Source organism: Emiliania huxleyi, assembly GCF_000372725.1.
Source record: "Emiliania huxleyi CCMP1516 chromosome Unknown EMIHUscaffold_12, whole genome shotgun sequence".
NCBI classification, from domain to species: domain Eukaryota; phylum Haptophyta; order Isochrysidales; family Noelaerhabdaceae; genus Emiliania; species Emiliania huxleyi.
The window spans coordinates 415,094-427,874 of record NW_005201392.1 but is presented as its reverse complement, the minus strand read 5'-3'; the positions used below and the strand labels follow the sequence as shown (position 1 = coordinate 427,874).

Sequence of the window (12,781 nt, the reverse complement as noted above, 5' to 3'; positions counted from 1 at the left end):
TTGCTTGCCTTGCTTGCCCTCCGGTCGGCGCTCAAACGGAGCGGACGTATGCGGCACGTCTGGTGCTCCCTCGTAGAGGTGGATAATGCCAAGGGCAAGGTCGCCTCCAAGGACCGCGGCGAGCTCGAACTCGCGGCTCGCGGCTCGCGCTTTGTGCGGGCGCACGACGACGGAGAGGAGGATGGCGATCAGTCTGCGATCCGGCTCTGCCAGTGCACGATTGAGTGGGCGGACGGCAGTGCGCGGGTGCGGCGCGAAGACGGCGCGCGCGTGAGCGTGCCTCGCGCGAGCCTGAGCGGCGCCAACCCGCTTGATCGTGAGGGCTCAGATGACGCGGCGTCACTCTCGTGCCTGAATGAGCCGTCGCTGCTGGCGCTGGTGCGGACGCGGTACGCGGAGCGACGCGTCTACTCTCGCGCCGGCCGCGTGCTCGTCGCGCTTAACCCGTACGAGCGCGACGCTGCCTTCCTCGAAGCGACGTACGGCGAGGAGGCGATGGCGGCGCAACGGCAGGCGAGTGTTTGCCGGGATATAGAGACGGAGCGAGCGAGCGAGCGAGTGAGAGAGCGAGAGTGAGAGAGAGCGACAGACACACACACACACACACACACACACACACACAGAGAGAGAGAGAGAGAGAGAGAGAGAGAGAGAGAGACAGACAGAGACAGAGACAGAGAGAGAGAGAGAGAGAGAGAAGGGAGGGAGGAAGAGACTGCTGGGAGGCGGGCTCACTCGAGCTGCGCCTCGCAGGCGGCGCTCAAGAGGCCTCCTCACATCTTCGAGGTGGCGCACGAGGTGCACGCGAGCTGCGCGCTGCGGCCTCAGTCCGTCGTTATCAACGGCGAGTCGGGCGCAGGCAAGACAGAGACGTGCAAGCACCTCACCCGCTACCTCACCGCCGCACCCCTGGACGAGGGCACCGCCGCCGTCGGAGCCGCTGTCAAGCGGGCACTCGTCGCGTCGTCCCCGATCCTCGAGGCGTTTGGTAACGCGTGCACCCTGCGCAACGACAACTCGTCCCGCTTCGGCAAGCTGCTCAAGCTGCACTTTGGCGGAGGCGAGCTGCGCGGCGGCCGGGCCGAGGCCTCAGTGCGTCGTATGGTCGTATGGTGAGTCGAGAGGAGTGCGCATCAGGCGAGCTGTGCGGCGGGAAGGTCGAGGTCTACCTGCTCGAAAAGTGCCGCCTGGCGAGGCACGCCGCAGGCGAGCGCTCCTTCCACTCTCTCTACCAGCTCTGCGCCGCTCCGGCGGCGGTGCGGCGCAAGCTGCTGCTCGGGCGAGCCGCGGGCGGCGAGGAGGACGAGGCTGCCTCGCTGGATGGCTTCGCGTACCTCCGCCCGGAGGGGGGCGAGGGGGGGAGGCTCTCCTTTCCTAGACCTGGGCGACGCGCTGCATATCTCGGCTGCCTCTGCGCTGCATCTCTCGGCCGCATCCGCCGCTGCATAGGCGCCTCGCTGGCGTGGACGACGCGCTCTCCTTCGCCGAGACCGACGCCGCAATGCGCGAGATGTACCGCGTGGCCCGCAACGCCACCGGCGCCGCCGCGGGCAACGAACCCGCAAGCGTCCTCGACGCCGCCGCCCTGTACTCGCCGCCCGACTTGGCCACGGGCGGCAGCGGCGGCGGCGGCGGCGGCGGCGGCGGCGGCGGGGGCGGCGGCGGCGGCGGCGGCGGCGGCGGCGGGGGGGGCGAGGGGGCGGTGCCCCGCGTGCCGCCACCGCACGACAGCAGCACGGCCAACGGGCGCAGCGCGCCTCTGTCTATCCTCGACCTGCCCCTCCACCCACCCGCCTCTCCGCCCGTCGAGGAGGCGGGCTCGCTGGTTGTCGCTCGCACCCACGCAGCAGCCGCCTCGCCCGCCGCCTCCTCGGCCGCCCCCTCGCCCGTCGCTTCGGCCGCCGCTTCGCCCGCCGCTTCGCACGCCAGCGGCGGCGAAGGGACCCGCAAGCGCGGCTCCTTCCCTCGCCCCGTCCACCGCATCCGGAGCGCCTCCATCGCCACCGCCGCCGCCGCCTCGCTCGACGGACCAGACGCCGTCTGGCGTTGCGTCGCCGCCGTGCTGCACGTCGGCAACATCAGCTTTGCGGTCGAGCATCTCTGTCTTATGAGGTGTGGTTGATGAATGGCGGGATGAGAACAGGCAACATCAGCTTTGCGGACGCGGACGAGCAGAGCCGCGGGCGGGGGGAGGCGGCGGCGCGCGTGGCGCCCGCCTCGCGTGCATCGCTCGAGGCCGCGGCGGCGCTGCTCGAGGTTGGGAGAGCTTGTCACGCTGAAGCATCCCGTCACAACGCACTTCCCACGCGCTTGCCACGCACCTCCCTCCCACCCCCCCCCTCCCACACACCTCCGTCCCACACACCTCACACACCTGCCTCCCGCGCACCTCCCTCCCACACACCTGCCACGCACCTGCCACGCAGGTCGGGCCAGCAGAGCTCGAGACGGCGCTGGTCAAGGTGTCGCTGCACACGGCGAGCGAGGTTGTCGAGATGGCGAGCAGCTGCGAGCAGGCGGCGGAGGCGCGCGACGCGCTCGCGCAGGCGCTGTACGAGCTGCTCTTCATGCGGCTCGTCGATACGACCAACCTCGCCCTCGCCTCCGTCGTCGGCGACGCCGTCGGCGGGGCGGCGGGCGGCGGGGCGGCGGGCGGCGGGGCGGCGCCGCCCTCGAGCTTCGTCGGCCTGCTCGATATCTTTGGTATGGAGACGTTCGAGCGAAACGGGTACGAGCAGCTGCTGATCAACTTCGCGAACGAGAAGCTGCAGGCGCTCTTCGTCTCCGAGGCGGTCGAGCTGGTCCGCGCTGAGTTTGTGTCTGAAGGCGTCCGCGTCTAGAAGTAGAGTACGTATTCTTGTCTCCCAACTAGCGCCCGAGAGGGCCACGTCCTCCGCTGTATTCACTGTCTTCCTATCCGTTGTACTCACGCGGTGCTCTCAACGCGCTGCACAATGCCGTGTTCGTGCCCTGAGGTTGGCGTATTCAGCACGTAGGCATCCGCGTCGAGCTGATCGACTCGCCCGACAACTCGGCCGTCCTCGAGCTCTTTGAGGGCGCAAAGCGGCGCGGAGGCTACCCTCGGCCGGGCTTACTCTCCATCCTCAACGAGGAGACCGCCTCGCCGAAGCCTCCCGACGACGCGCGGCTGGTCGAGGCGCTGCACCGTCGCTTTGCGGAGCACCCGGCGTACCGCAAGCCGGCAGCGGCGGAGCCGGCGACCTCGTTCACCGTCCGCCACTTCTCCGCCCAAGTCACGTACACCGCGGCGGGCGGCGGCGGCGCGGGCGGCGGCGATGTGGCGCGCTCCTTCCTCAAGAAGAACAAGGACGAGCTGCACGCGAAGCTGCCCGCGCTGATGGCCGCCTCGCGCTGGCCGTTTGTTCGCGACCTCTTCCTCGCGCGCGCCGCCGACTCTCGCCGCGGCGAGGTGGCGCGCCAGTTCGCCGCGTCGATGAAGGAGCTGACAGAGACGCTCGCGGCGACGGACCAGCACTTCATACGCTGCATCAAGCCAAACGACCGCCGCACGCCCTTCGATTTCGACGAGGCTCTGGTGCGGTCGCAGCTGCAGTCGTGCGGCGTGCTCGCCGCCGCATGCGTCGCGCAGGCAAACTTCCTTTCGCCCAATGTCTCCCCACATCTCCCCACATCTCCCCACATCTCCCCACATCTCCCCACATCTCCCCACATCTCCCCACATCTCCCCACATCTCCCCACATCTCCCCATATCTCCCGCATGCGTCGCGCAGGCGGGCTTCCCGTACCGCCGCACCTTTTTGTCGATGCTCGACGACTTTCGCGACCTACTCACCCTCGAGGAGCAGCGCCTCGCCTGGGGCGGCTCGGCGGCGGAGCGAAAGGCGATGGTGCGCAAGCTGCTGACGCAGGCGGGCCTCGCGGACAGGAGGGCCAGCTCAGGTCTCGGTACATCTCGACCGCATCTCGAGGAATCTCGCGCAGGCGGGGTTCGCCGACGAGGACTACCAGCTGGGCCGCACGATGGTCTTCGGCTCGGCGGGCCTCGAGGCGCAGTTCGCGGAGAGGGCACGCGAGCTGCGCGAGCGGCGCGAGACGTAGCCGAGAGACAGTCGAGATGGCCTCGAGATGTGGGCGAGAAGAGGTCGAGATCGCGCGAGGTGAGGTCGAGAGGGCGCGGGGGGGCGTCGAGAGTAGGCGCGAGGCGGACGAGCGGGCGCGGCAGCGGGAGGCGGAGGCGATGTCCGCGGAGCAGAAGGCGAGGCTCGCCGAGATGGAGCGCGAGCGCTCCCCCTCTCTCCCCTCTCTCCCCCTCTCTCCCCTCTCTCCCCCTCTCTCCCCAAAAGGCGAGGCTCGCCGAGATGGAGCGCGAGCGCGAGGAGGCGCACGCGGCGATGCTCGCCGCGGCGGAGGCGGCGACGGTCGACGCGGAGAAGCGGAGGCTGGAGGCGGAGGCGGAGGCGCGGGCAAAGGATGCGGAGCTGGAGGCGACGCGCGCGGCGATGCAGCAGGAGCTCGAGGACTAAGCCGTTCAATCACTCACTCACTCACTGAACGAATTGATTGGGATGATGGAGCAGGAGCTCGAGCTCTGGATTAGCTCTCAACGGATGGATGAACTGATGAAAAGCGGTGGAGCAGGAGCTCGAGGAGCGGCGGGCCGCGGCGGACGCAGCCGAGGCGCAACGCGCTGCCGACGAGGCGGCGCTGGAGGAGGCGCGGAGGGAGGAGGAGGCGAGGCTGCTCGAGGCGGCGCAGCGGCAGCGGGCGGCGGAGGAACAGGCGCGCGCCCTCGCCGAGAAGGCGGCGAGGGCGCAGGAGGAAGTCGGCGAGGCCTTCTCCGCAATGGCGGCGGCCAAGGCCGTGGCGGAGGCGCAGGCGGCGGCGGCGGCGGCGGCGCGGGCTGCAGCAGACAAGGCGCGCGAGGGGGAGGAGGCGTCCAAGGAGGAGTCGCGCCGAGAGAGGGAGGCGCGGAGAAGGCCTCGAGCGGGCGGACACGTCCGCGACACGTCCGCGACATGTCCGAGACATGTCCGACAGGCGCGGGAGAGGTCGGAGGCGGCGCTGGCGAGCACCGAGCAGAGGCTGCAGGACGCGTCCCACCGCGCTCTCGCCGCCATGGAGGCGTCCCGCGAGGAGGCGCGCCGGCTGACGGCGGAGCGGGAGAAGGCGGAGGAGGAGCTGCGCTGCGACGGCGTGGCGCGGCTGGAGCGGCTGCAGGCGAGGGGCCGGTCCATCAGTGAGTGAGGGGGTGAAGGAGCCGTTGGATTGAGTCCCGAGGGAGGAGCTCTGGGCCGGCTGCAGGCGGAGCATCGGGCGGAGGTCGAGCTGCTGCGTGCCGCCCTCACGACCGAGGCGGAGCAGCGGGCAGAGGCGCTCGAGCAGCGGCGGCGGGCGGAGGTGGCGGAGGCGGAGCGTCTTGCGCAGGAATGGAGGGCGCGGTGCGAGGGGCTGGAGGCGGAGGCGGCGGAGAAGGAGGAGAAGCTCGAGGCGGCGCTGCTGCTCGAGATGGGGCAGCGGGAGGAGCTGGAGCGGCAGAACCAGGCGAGATCACCCGAGATGAGCTGATATGACCCGAGATTGAAGCGAGATCGAGCTGACGGGCGGCTCGACCCCCCAAGGCGAGATGCGCCCGGGAGAGACACACACTCGAGGAGATCTCGCCATATCTCGCCATAGCGCCCCACATCTCCGCACGAGTCGCCAGGGGGTAGACGATGCACCGGGCGATGCACCAGGTGATGCTCGACGAGCTCTCCAACTACGAGCTGCTCGGCCGGAGGCACACACACGCACGGTGCGCAGAGGTGCGCGGCGGTGTGTCTTGTTTACCGGCGGTCGTTTCTTCTTTTAGGCACACGCACGAGGTGCGCATGTTCGAGGGGGAGGTGGAGCTGGCGAGGGGCGAGCCGCGTGAGGCGCAGCTCTGAAGAGGCGCTGTTCACGCCTCCAGCTGCGAACAGGCGAGGGACGAGCTGCGTGAGGCGCAGCGGCAGAACGAGCAGCTGCAGCAGGGGTGCGGTGGGGAGGAGGAGCTGGCTGCGTCTCATTCGTCTTGATGGATGAGTTGAGGAATGACTGGGCTACCTAGGTCCGCGGGGATGGAGGAGCTGCTGCAGCGACTCGCGAGGGCGGAGATCGACTTCCACTCCCGCCGCCTCGAGGCGCCCCCCGCCGAGCAGACGACGCGGCAGGCCAAGGCGACGCACGATCTGTGGAACCGTCGCGGGCGCGAGACGAACCCGGGCGTGATGGAGGGCGGGCTGACGGTGGAGGGGCGCGCGCTGACCCGCGTGGCGTGGCTGTACTTCCGACAGGCGCCCCGGATCTCGCCGAGAGAGAGCCGAGAGAGAGCAGAGAGATGGCTCTTCTTCCGACAGGCGTCCGAGGTGTTGCGCCAGCGGCGCGCTGCGGCCGAGGCGAGCACACGGCGGGCCTCGGGCCTGGGCAGCGGCGGCGGGCCGAACCTGGAGCTGCTCCGGCTCGAGTACCAGTCGCTCGTCTCGGCGGCAAACATGACGCGCAAGCTCGACGAGGAGGCGCGACGAGATTTCCCGAGATCTCACCCGAGATCGAGATTCGCAAACATGACGCGCAAGCTCGACGAGGAGGTTGCCGTCGCCGAGCACTCCGAGAGGACCTGAGATGACCCGAGATGACCCGAGATGACCCGAGATGACCCGAGATGATCCGAGATGACCCGAGATGACCCGAGATGACCCGAGATGACCCGAGATGACCCGAGGTCACAGGCTGCTGTCGCCGAGTACTCCGAGATCCAGACGAGCGCGGTGCTGCTCGAGCACGCGGGGGCGGACGAGGGGCTGCGCAAGGTGCTCTCCGAGGCGCGTCGCCACCTCGCCAAGGCCGAGGAGATGCAGCGCGAGGCGCAGGCGAGGCACACTCTCGCGCACTCTCTGCCGTCGGCGCCGAGCAGCCGCGCGCTCCGTGCGAGCTCGGTGGCGGAGCCGAGGCTGCCCGGCCCCCTCTCGCTCACCCTCTCGCCGCTCCGCCCCGGCGCCATCGGCCTGGCGCACGAGGCGGGCAAGGCGTCGTACCGGGTCGGCCTCGAGAGCGCCGCCCTCTCTCGCGTGGCGGAGCACGGCCTCGCCGCTTTCGGCCGCATCACGCCGCTCCACCCCGTGGCGGCGGGCGAAGGCGCGTGGGCTGCCGCCGCGCCTGCAGAGGCGACGCTCTTCGCGTGGGCCTTCCCTCTCGCCGGCGCCCGCGGCACCGGACTGGTGCCTCAGTCAGACGAGGAGCGTTTCGTCGTCTTCGGCGGCTTTGTCTACTTTGACGGCCTCTCGCGCGTCTGCGGCGTCCGCGCCGCCTCCCCGGGGGTCGGTCTCGCCTTCGACGGGCCGAACTCGCTGCTCGACGAGCTGAGCCATGGCGCGCGGGTGCGCGAGGTGCTGCTCGAGCGCGGGCTGTGCAACCCCGCCTCGCTGCCGTCTCTCCGCGACTGCGGCGTCGACGAGCACTGGTGGCTCGCGCCGGGCCAGCAGATCGCCGACGAGGACGGGTCCGCCTGGCCGCACGGCGCGTTCGTCTGCCTGTACGCGGAGCCGTCTGCGCACCTCGACTGCTTCTTCGCGTGCCGTCCTCCAAGCTGATGGTGATGCGTCTGTGAGATGAGTATTACGCAGGACGCAGGTATGAAACATCTCTGTGAAAACATGTTCGAGCGCTGGCCCATCTCCCCAACACCACTCAACCAACGCGCGCCGCCAATGCTGCGGGCGTGTTGCCGGAGCCTCTGCAGCTGCCCCCGGACGTCCGGGTTGTGTGGTGGAGCCGGCAGCGGCCAGCGCCGCGGCGCGGTCTCTCCTCCGCACACAGCGAACACAGTCCACGTTCTGTGCGGCACACGCGAGACTGGCTCGTGGCCGGCCCTGCAAGTTTATGCAGAATGAAAACCTAACCACTATGAGTGCTTCTAACAGCTCAGGATCGGGAAGTGCGGCACCCAGATGGAACGTACGAAGGTGGTACTCTGGTTCAGACTTAACAGTCTGAGCCTAATCTCGGCAGCCCTTTCGAGGGCCCCGCCTCTCTCGCGCCCTCAACGAGCCTGGACGGGCCCGCCCTGAACTGGTCCGTCCTCAACTGGTCCCATCGGCGTTCTCCTCGTCGGGGTTGGACCACCTTATCCCACCCGTTGCACGCTTGCACATGGCCCGTGCCCAGCGTTGTGCCCGCCGAACGCGGAGACGGCAGTGATGTGCACGAGCAGCGGAAGTTGGCTCAGACCGGCGACTAGCGATGGCGGCGCAGCTGTATGGCGTTAACCTTTCTGCAGCGGGTGCTGTGCCGTTGACTGTCTATCCATCTCTCGCGTCAATTCGCTCGTGCCAGATTGGCAGGCCAGCCTCCAGCCACGGAACGAGAGCTGTTAGAGCGAACCGCAACGGCTCGTAAAAGACAGCAGTGACGAATGTTATCTCTTACTAGTGGGGGACCTGCGGCGGACCCGCCTCTGTTGTTCGGGCAGTGAGAGACGCAGGATCTGCACGCCAAAGTGGGGCCACTCCGCATTTTCATTTTGGTTTTGGGTTGTCGGAGATCATCCATCAGCACTCATAAGTCAGTCAAAGCAGTCGTGGCACGTGAGCAGAGTCGCTGCATGCAACGGCGCCGCCACACGCTCCGGACGACCGACACACCGACACACCACGCACAATGGGAGGCTATCGCGCACGATCGGCCTTCGCACCCACCGCAAACACCTCGCCGCACAGATGGGGGGAGGCATATTCCCACACACACCGGAGCAGCGCAGACACCTTACACGTCAGCGCTCGCTCGATGTGGCCGGCGCTCTCCCCTCTCCTATCGCCTTTTCAACGGCGGCGTGCGGCCACGCGCCGCGCCGAGCCGGTCTTGGCGGGAGACCTCGGAGCCGCACGCGATGCGGGCATGCGCGATGGCTCCGTTGGCTCCGTGCCTAAGGCAGATAGATTAGGGTGTGAGCTGCGGCAGCCACCGTTTCTGTACCTCGATCACGTGCAGGCCGTCGGAGGCCGCGCTGGATGGCCCAGGGCCGGCGGCGGTGAAGGCGTCCGTCGATGAAGGGATGTCGTCGAGGGAGCCATCGTCCTCCGTGGCTGGTGCACCGGCCCAGTTGTCGGAGTTCGAGATCGCCGTCGACTTGGAGAGTTCGGCCCGTTGACGAACTCACGGAATGTGAGCGACTTGGTGCACGCTGATAGTCGAGCATCATGGCTCGCACCTCATCCTGAGCGCAAGGAACTCGCCCAGGGGCCAGCTGTTGGCGTCGCCGTTTTGATCGAGCTGCATCCACTGCATGGTTTCGCAGTCAAGCGTAAACGCCCAGGAGTTGGTGCCTGGGTGACTTGCTGATGAGAGCGCCTTCCAGGCGGGTAGTCGTGCCCCTCACCTAAGGTCATGCGGCGGCGTCAGCGGGGGGGGAGGGGCGCGAAGCGTGAACATGGAGGCAAGCAGGTGGTGGCTGCACCTGGCCAAAGCCGGCGACCTCAAAGTTGTCGTAGGTTGTGCGGGTATCGCTGAGCGTGAGAGGGACTGGATCGGCAGCAGCGCGGGCGGCAGCGGCCGGAGAGGCTGGAGAGCCGTCCGACGGAGGCCGGTCGTGCATCGGCGCGTCGGCCGTAGGGGCCGGGGGGGCGGCGGCATCCATCGCTGCGGGTCGCTGCGGGCCGACGATTGTGGACTGATCGATCGTCGGCGGGCGGTGTTCTCGTGTTCAGCTGGGACGTTCTACGTTAAAAGAGCGTCGGCGCCGACACGAGAGACTTATAAGGGTAGAAGTGCCGAAGATCCCAGGGCGGATCTTCCAGCCCCTTTCGGCACCGCAGCGCGGTCCTACGGCCGATGGCGGCCGCCCCGATGGCCCAGCTGGCCAGGCCGGGTCGGCTGCATGTCCGGGCTGGCCGTGGGGGTCATTGTTGGGTCATTGTGTCTCGTTTGAACACGGTTTTTTGGCCGACGCAGAAGATCCTCTAGAGGATCTTCTGCCGGGAACCAATATCAGAGCTCTGAACGGCTGATCTGTGAGCCCCCCAGCACAGTAGGGATTGATTATGATCAGATCCATCACTCACTGGCCGGGGTTGAGCTCTTCTCGACGATAAGCCGCGTGCAGCGTGCCTGAAGTTCAGCCCCGCACGACGCACAGACGTGCCGGCTAGTGGGCTGCTAGCGCTCTGCGGGCAGCAAATGTCGCACTTCTGGGCCACCACGCCGGTGATATGACCTAACCCGGTCAGTCTGAGGCTGCAGCCATGATGGTTGCGCTCCTCCTGGTGTCGGCGGACCACTTCTCGGCTTGAGCTAGCGACGAGAATGATCAGCGTGAGGTGGACTCACGAGGGAGGCCGAGGGTCGCCATGTTGGGCACACAGGTGCCATCCAGGCAGAAGTATTGACCAGACAATGAATACGGACAATATCCTTACAAAGAGAGCGATGCCTTCCCACCTGCTGACCGCTTCTGCGGTGGTCGCCACCAATGCAACGACGGCACTCGCCGGCCACGTTGCTGGCCAGCACCAACAATTCTGGGCGCCGGTCGGCCCGAGGCATTGCTAGGCCTGCTCAGGCCGTGCCACATGAGCACTGAATGGCCTCGCAGGCGGCTCATGGGGCCGGTGACGGCGCCCTGCGCCGAAGATCCCAGGGCGGATCTTCTGGCCGGCACTTAACGAGAGCTGTTAGAGCGAACCGCAACGGCTCGTAAAAGACAGCAGTGACGAATGTTATAAGGCGAGTGTTTGCGTTGAGCGGGGTGGGGTGCGCCCCAAGCCCGCAGACCCACGCCCTCCCCCTTCTTTGCTATAAGCGGATTCGCCGAGCGAGACTCGCACACGGAATCGCTCGACACTTGCACGGTCGCGCACAAAAGACCTAAACGTGCACAACACTGGGCACGTCAGGGCACGTGACACTGCTCACTGGGCACGTATAAACTGGGCACGTGACACTGGCACGTGCGTGACTTGCGCACCGGCACCAATTTGCACAACACCGGACTTGCGCACCACTGGCACAGGACTTGCGCACCGGGACGTGCAAGTTGCTCAACACGCTGCTGTGCCTGCTCAGCACGCAGCCGCGCTGCATGCGCAAGTGCTGTGGAAGCATCGCCTTCCGCAACCCATCCGCCGCATATCGCGTCCGCCATATCAGCCATACCCGTCGCCCCATCGGCCAGCCCGAGGTTGAAATGCACGCGAGCCAGATAACGGTCGCGCACAGCGTGGAGCGCGAGCTGCTGCTGCGTCAAAGATGCCTCCTGCTGTAGCCTGACCGTCTCGCTCTCAAACTCGTTGCGGAGGCTCTGCTCGCGCATCGCGTCGGTGACGATGAAAGCACCGTGCCTACGACGGTGTAATCCAACTCAGCGCTGTACGAGTGGCGCGGCACAAGAGCTGAGACCGCCCGCGGCAGGCGCTCTTGGCGTCTGTCTCAGGGCCTGCGAGGCGGACTTCACGGCCATCGCGCACACAGCGGGGAGATGGCTTCGCTACGCCGCGACGTTGCCTCGCCGCCTCGCTCATGCAGCACCCGTTGCGCCTGCAGCGATCGGCACTACGGTCAGGAACTGCCACACGTGCCTTTGGGGAATCAGCTGGGACCAATGAGATCAGCTACCTCTCTCTCTCTCTTTCTCTCTCCCGTGCGGTTGTGAGGAGCTTTGCGATTTACCACCGAGCTTCACGGGAGTCGCGTTCGGATGACCGCTCGGCTTCGTTCATGCAGACCTCGTCGGAGAATGCTGCGAGGAAGTCGTCCAGCCTCTGCAGACCCCTGCGGCGTTTCACGCGTGGCTCGTGCGACATATTTCCTCCTCTTGGTCGCCTGGCCGCAAGGCAAAGCGACGTTGTCCACGCTGCGCTGATGTCACCGCGAGGCTGCCACCCTATCAAGGTCGCGCTCGCGCGGCATTTCATAGCTCGTCGTCTAGGTACTTGTAGCACCTTTGCGACTCAAGGGGCGGCGGTGGGGCCTGGTAGCAAAGTTTGCAAGGGGGCATCCAAGGTGTCAAAGAAGGCAGGGTCGAGGACAGGTAGGGCAAAGCAAAGGCATGGCGAAGACAAAGACATAGCTTAGCAAAGACAAAGACATAGATAGCTTAGCTTAGCAAAGACAAAGCTACATAGCTTAGCTTAGCAAAGACAAAGACAAAGACATACATAGCTTAGCTTAGCAAAGACATACATAGCTTAGCAAAGACAAAGACATACATAGCTTAGCAAAGACAAAGACATACATAGCTTAGTAGCTTAGCAAAGACAAAGACATACATAGCTAGCTTAGCAAAGACAAAGACATAGCTTAGCAAAGACAAAGACAAAGACATACATAGCTTTGAAGCCATACATAGCTTAGTAGCTTAGCAAAGACAAAGACATACATAGCTTAGCTTAGCAAGCTTAGCAAAGACATCATAGCAGCAAAGACATCATAGGAGACACATCATAGGTTCATAGCCTAGGAGACATCATAGCCTAGGAGACATCATAGCCTAGGAGACATCATAGCCTAGGAGACATCATAGCCTAGGAGACATCATAGCCTAGGAGACATCATAGCCTAGGAGACATCATAGCCTAGGAGACATCACAGCCTAGGAGTGCAAAGTGACTTGTGTGGTATCTGTTGCTCAAGGGAGGGGGGTGGGTAGAGCTCTAGCAGACTTGAAGGGCCACCACAGATGGTGCTGAGTGGCTGCCAGTTCGAGGCCGCTGGGGGTTGGGCTAGGAGGGTTGGGCTAGGAGGGTTTGTTGGGAGGGTTGGGCTAGGAGGGTTGGGCTAGGAGGGTTT

General features: G+C 66.0%; 4 protein-coding genes across 4 annotated transcripts; 3 read left to right on the top strand and 1 right to left on the bottom strand.

The window, feature by feature from the left end:
• Window positions 1-48: 48 nt before the first annotated feature.
• EMIHUDRAFT_200475 (hypothetical protein) lies at window positions 49-4,081 on the top strand (the record flags this gene model as incomplete). Its single annotated transcript, XM_005790431.1, has 10 exons — window positions 49-519; window positions 754-1,099; window positions 1,138-1,330; window positions 1,450-1,567; window positions 2,463-2,606; window positions 2,712-2,801; window positions 2,990-3,253; window positions 3,320-3,631; window positions 3,754-3,870; window positions 3,965-4,081. 10 exons carry the CDS (start codon window positions 49-51, stop codon window positions 4,079-4,081), a joined length of 2,172 nt encoding a protein of 723 aa, XP_005790488.1.
• A 467-nt stretch (window positions 4,082-4,548) lies between these two features.
• EMIHUDRAFT_200474 (hypothetical protein) lies at window positions 4,549-5,548 on the top strand (the record flags this gene model as incomplete). The annotated part of the gene is made up of 4 exons (XM_005790430.1): window positions 4,549-4,612; window positions 4,656-4,804; window positions 5,072-5,219; window positions 5,265-5,548. 4 exons carry the CDS (start codon window positions 4,549-4,551, stop codon window positions 5,546-5,548), a joined length of 645 nt encoding a protein of 214 aa, XP_005790487.1.
• Window positions 5,549-5,697: 149 nt separating this feature from the next.
• Window positions 5,698-7,660, top strand: EMIHUDRAFT_448970 (hypothetical protein; the record flags this gene model as incomplete). Its single annotated transcript, XM_005790429.1, has 6 exons — window positions 5,698-5,777; window positions 5,835-5,882; window positions 5,949-5,996; window positions 6,072-6,297; window positions 6,361-6,519; window positions 6,733-7,660. 6 exons carry the CDS (start codon window positions 5,698-5,700, stop codon window positions 7,591-7,593), a joined length of 1,422 nt encoding a protein of 473 aa, XP_005790486.1. The 3' UTR covers window positions 7,594-7,660.
• Window positions 7,661-10,886: 3,226 nt separating this feature from the next.
• EMIHUDRAFT_200470 (hypothetical protein) lies at window positions 10,887-11,453 on the bottom strand (the record flags this gene model as incomplete). The annotated part of the gene is made up of 2 exons (XM_005790428.1): window positions 10,887-11,334; window positions 11,443-11,453. 2 exons carry the CDS (start codon window positions 11,451-11,453, stop codon window positions 10,887-10,889), a joined length of 459 nt encoding a protein of 152 aa, XP_005790485.1.
• Window positions 11,454-12,781: the final 1,328 nt, after the last annotated feature.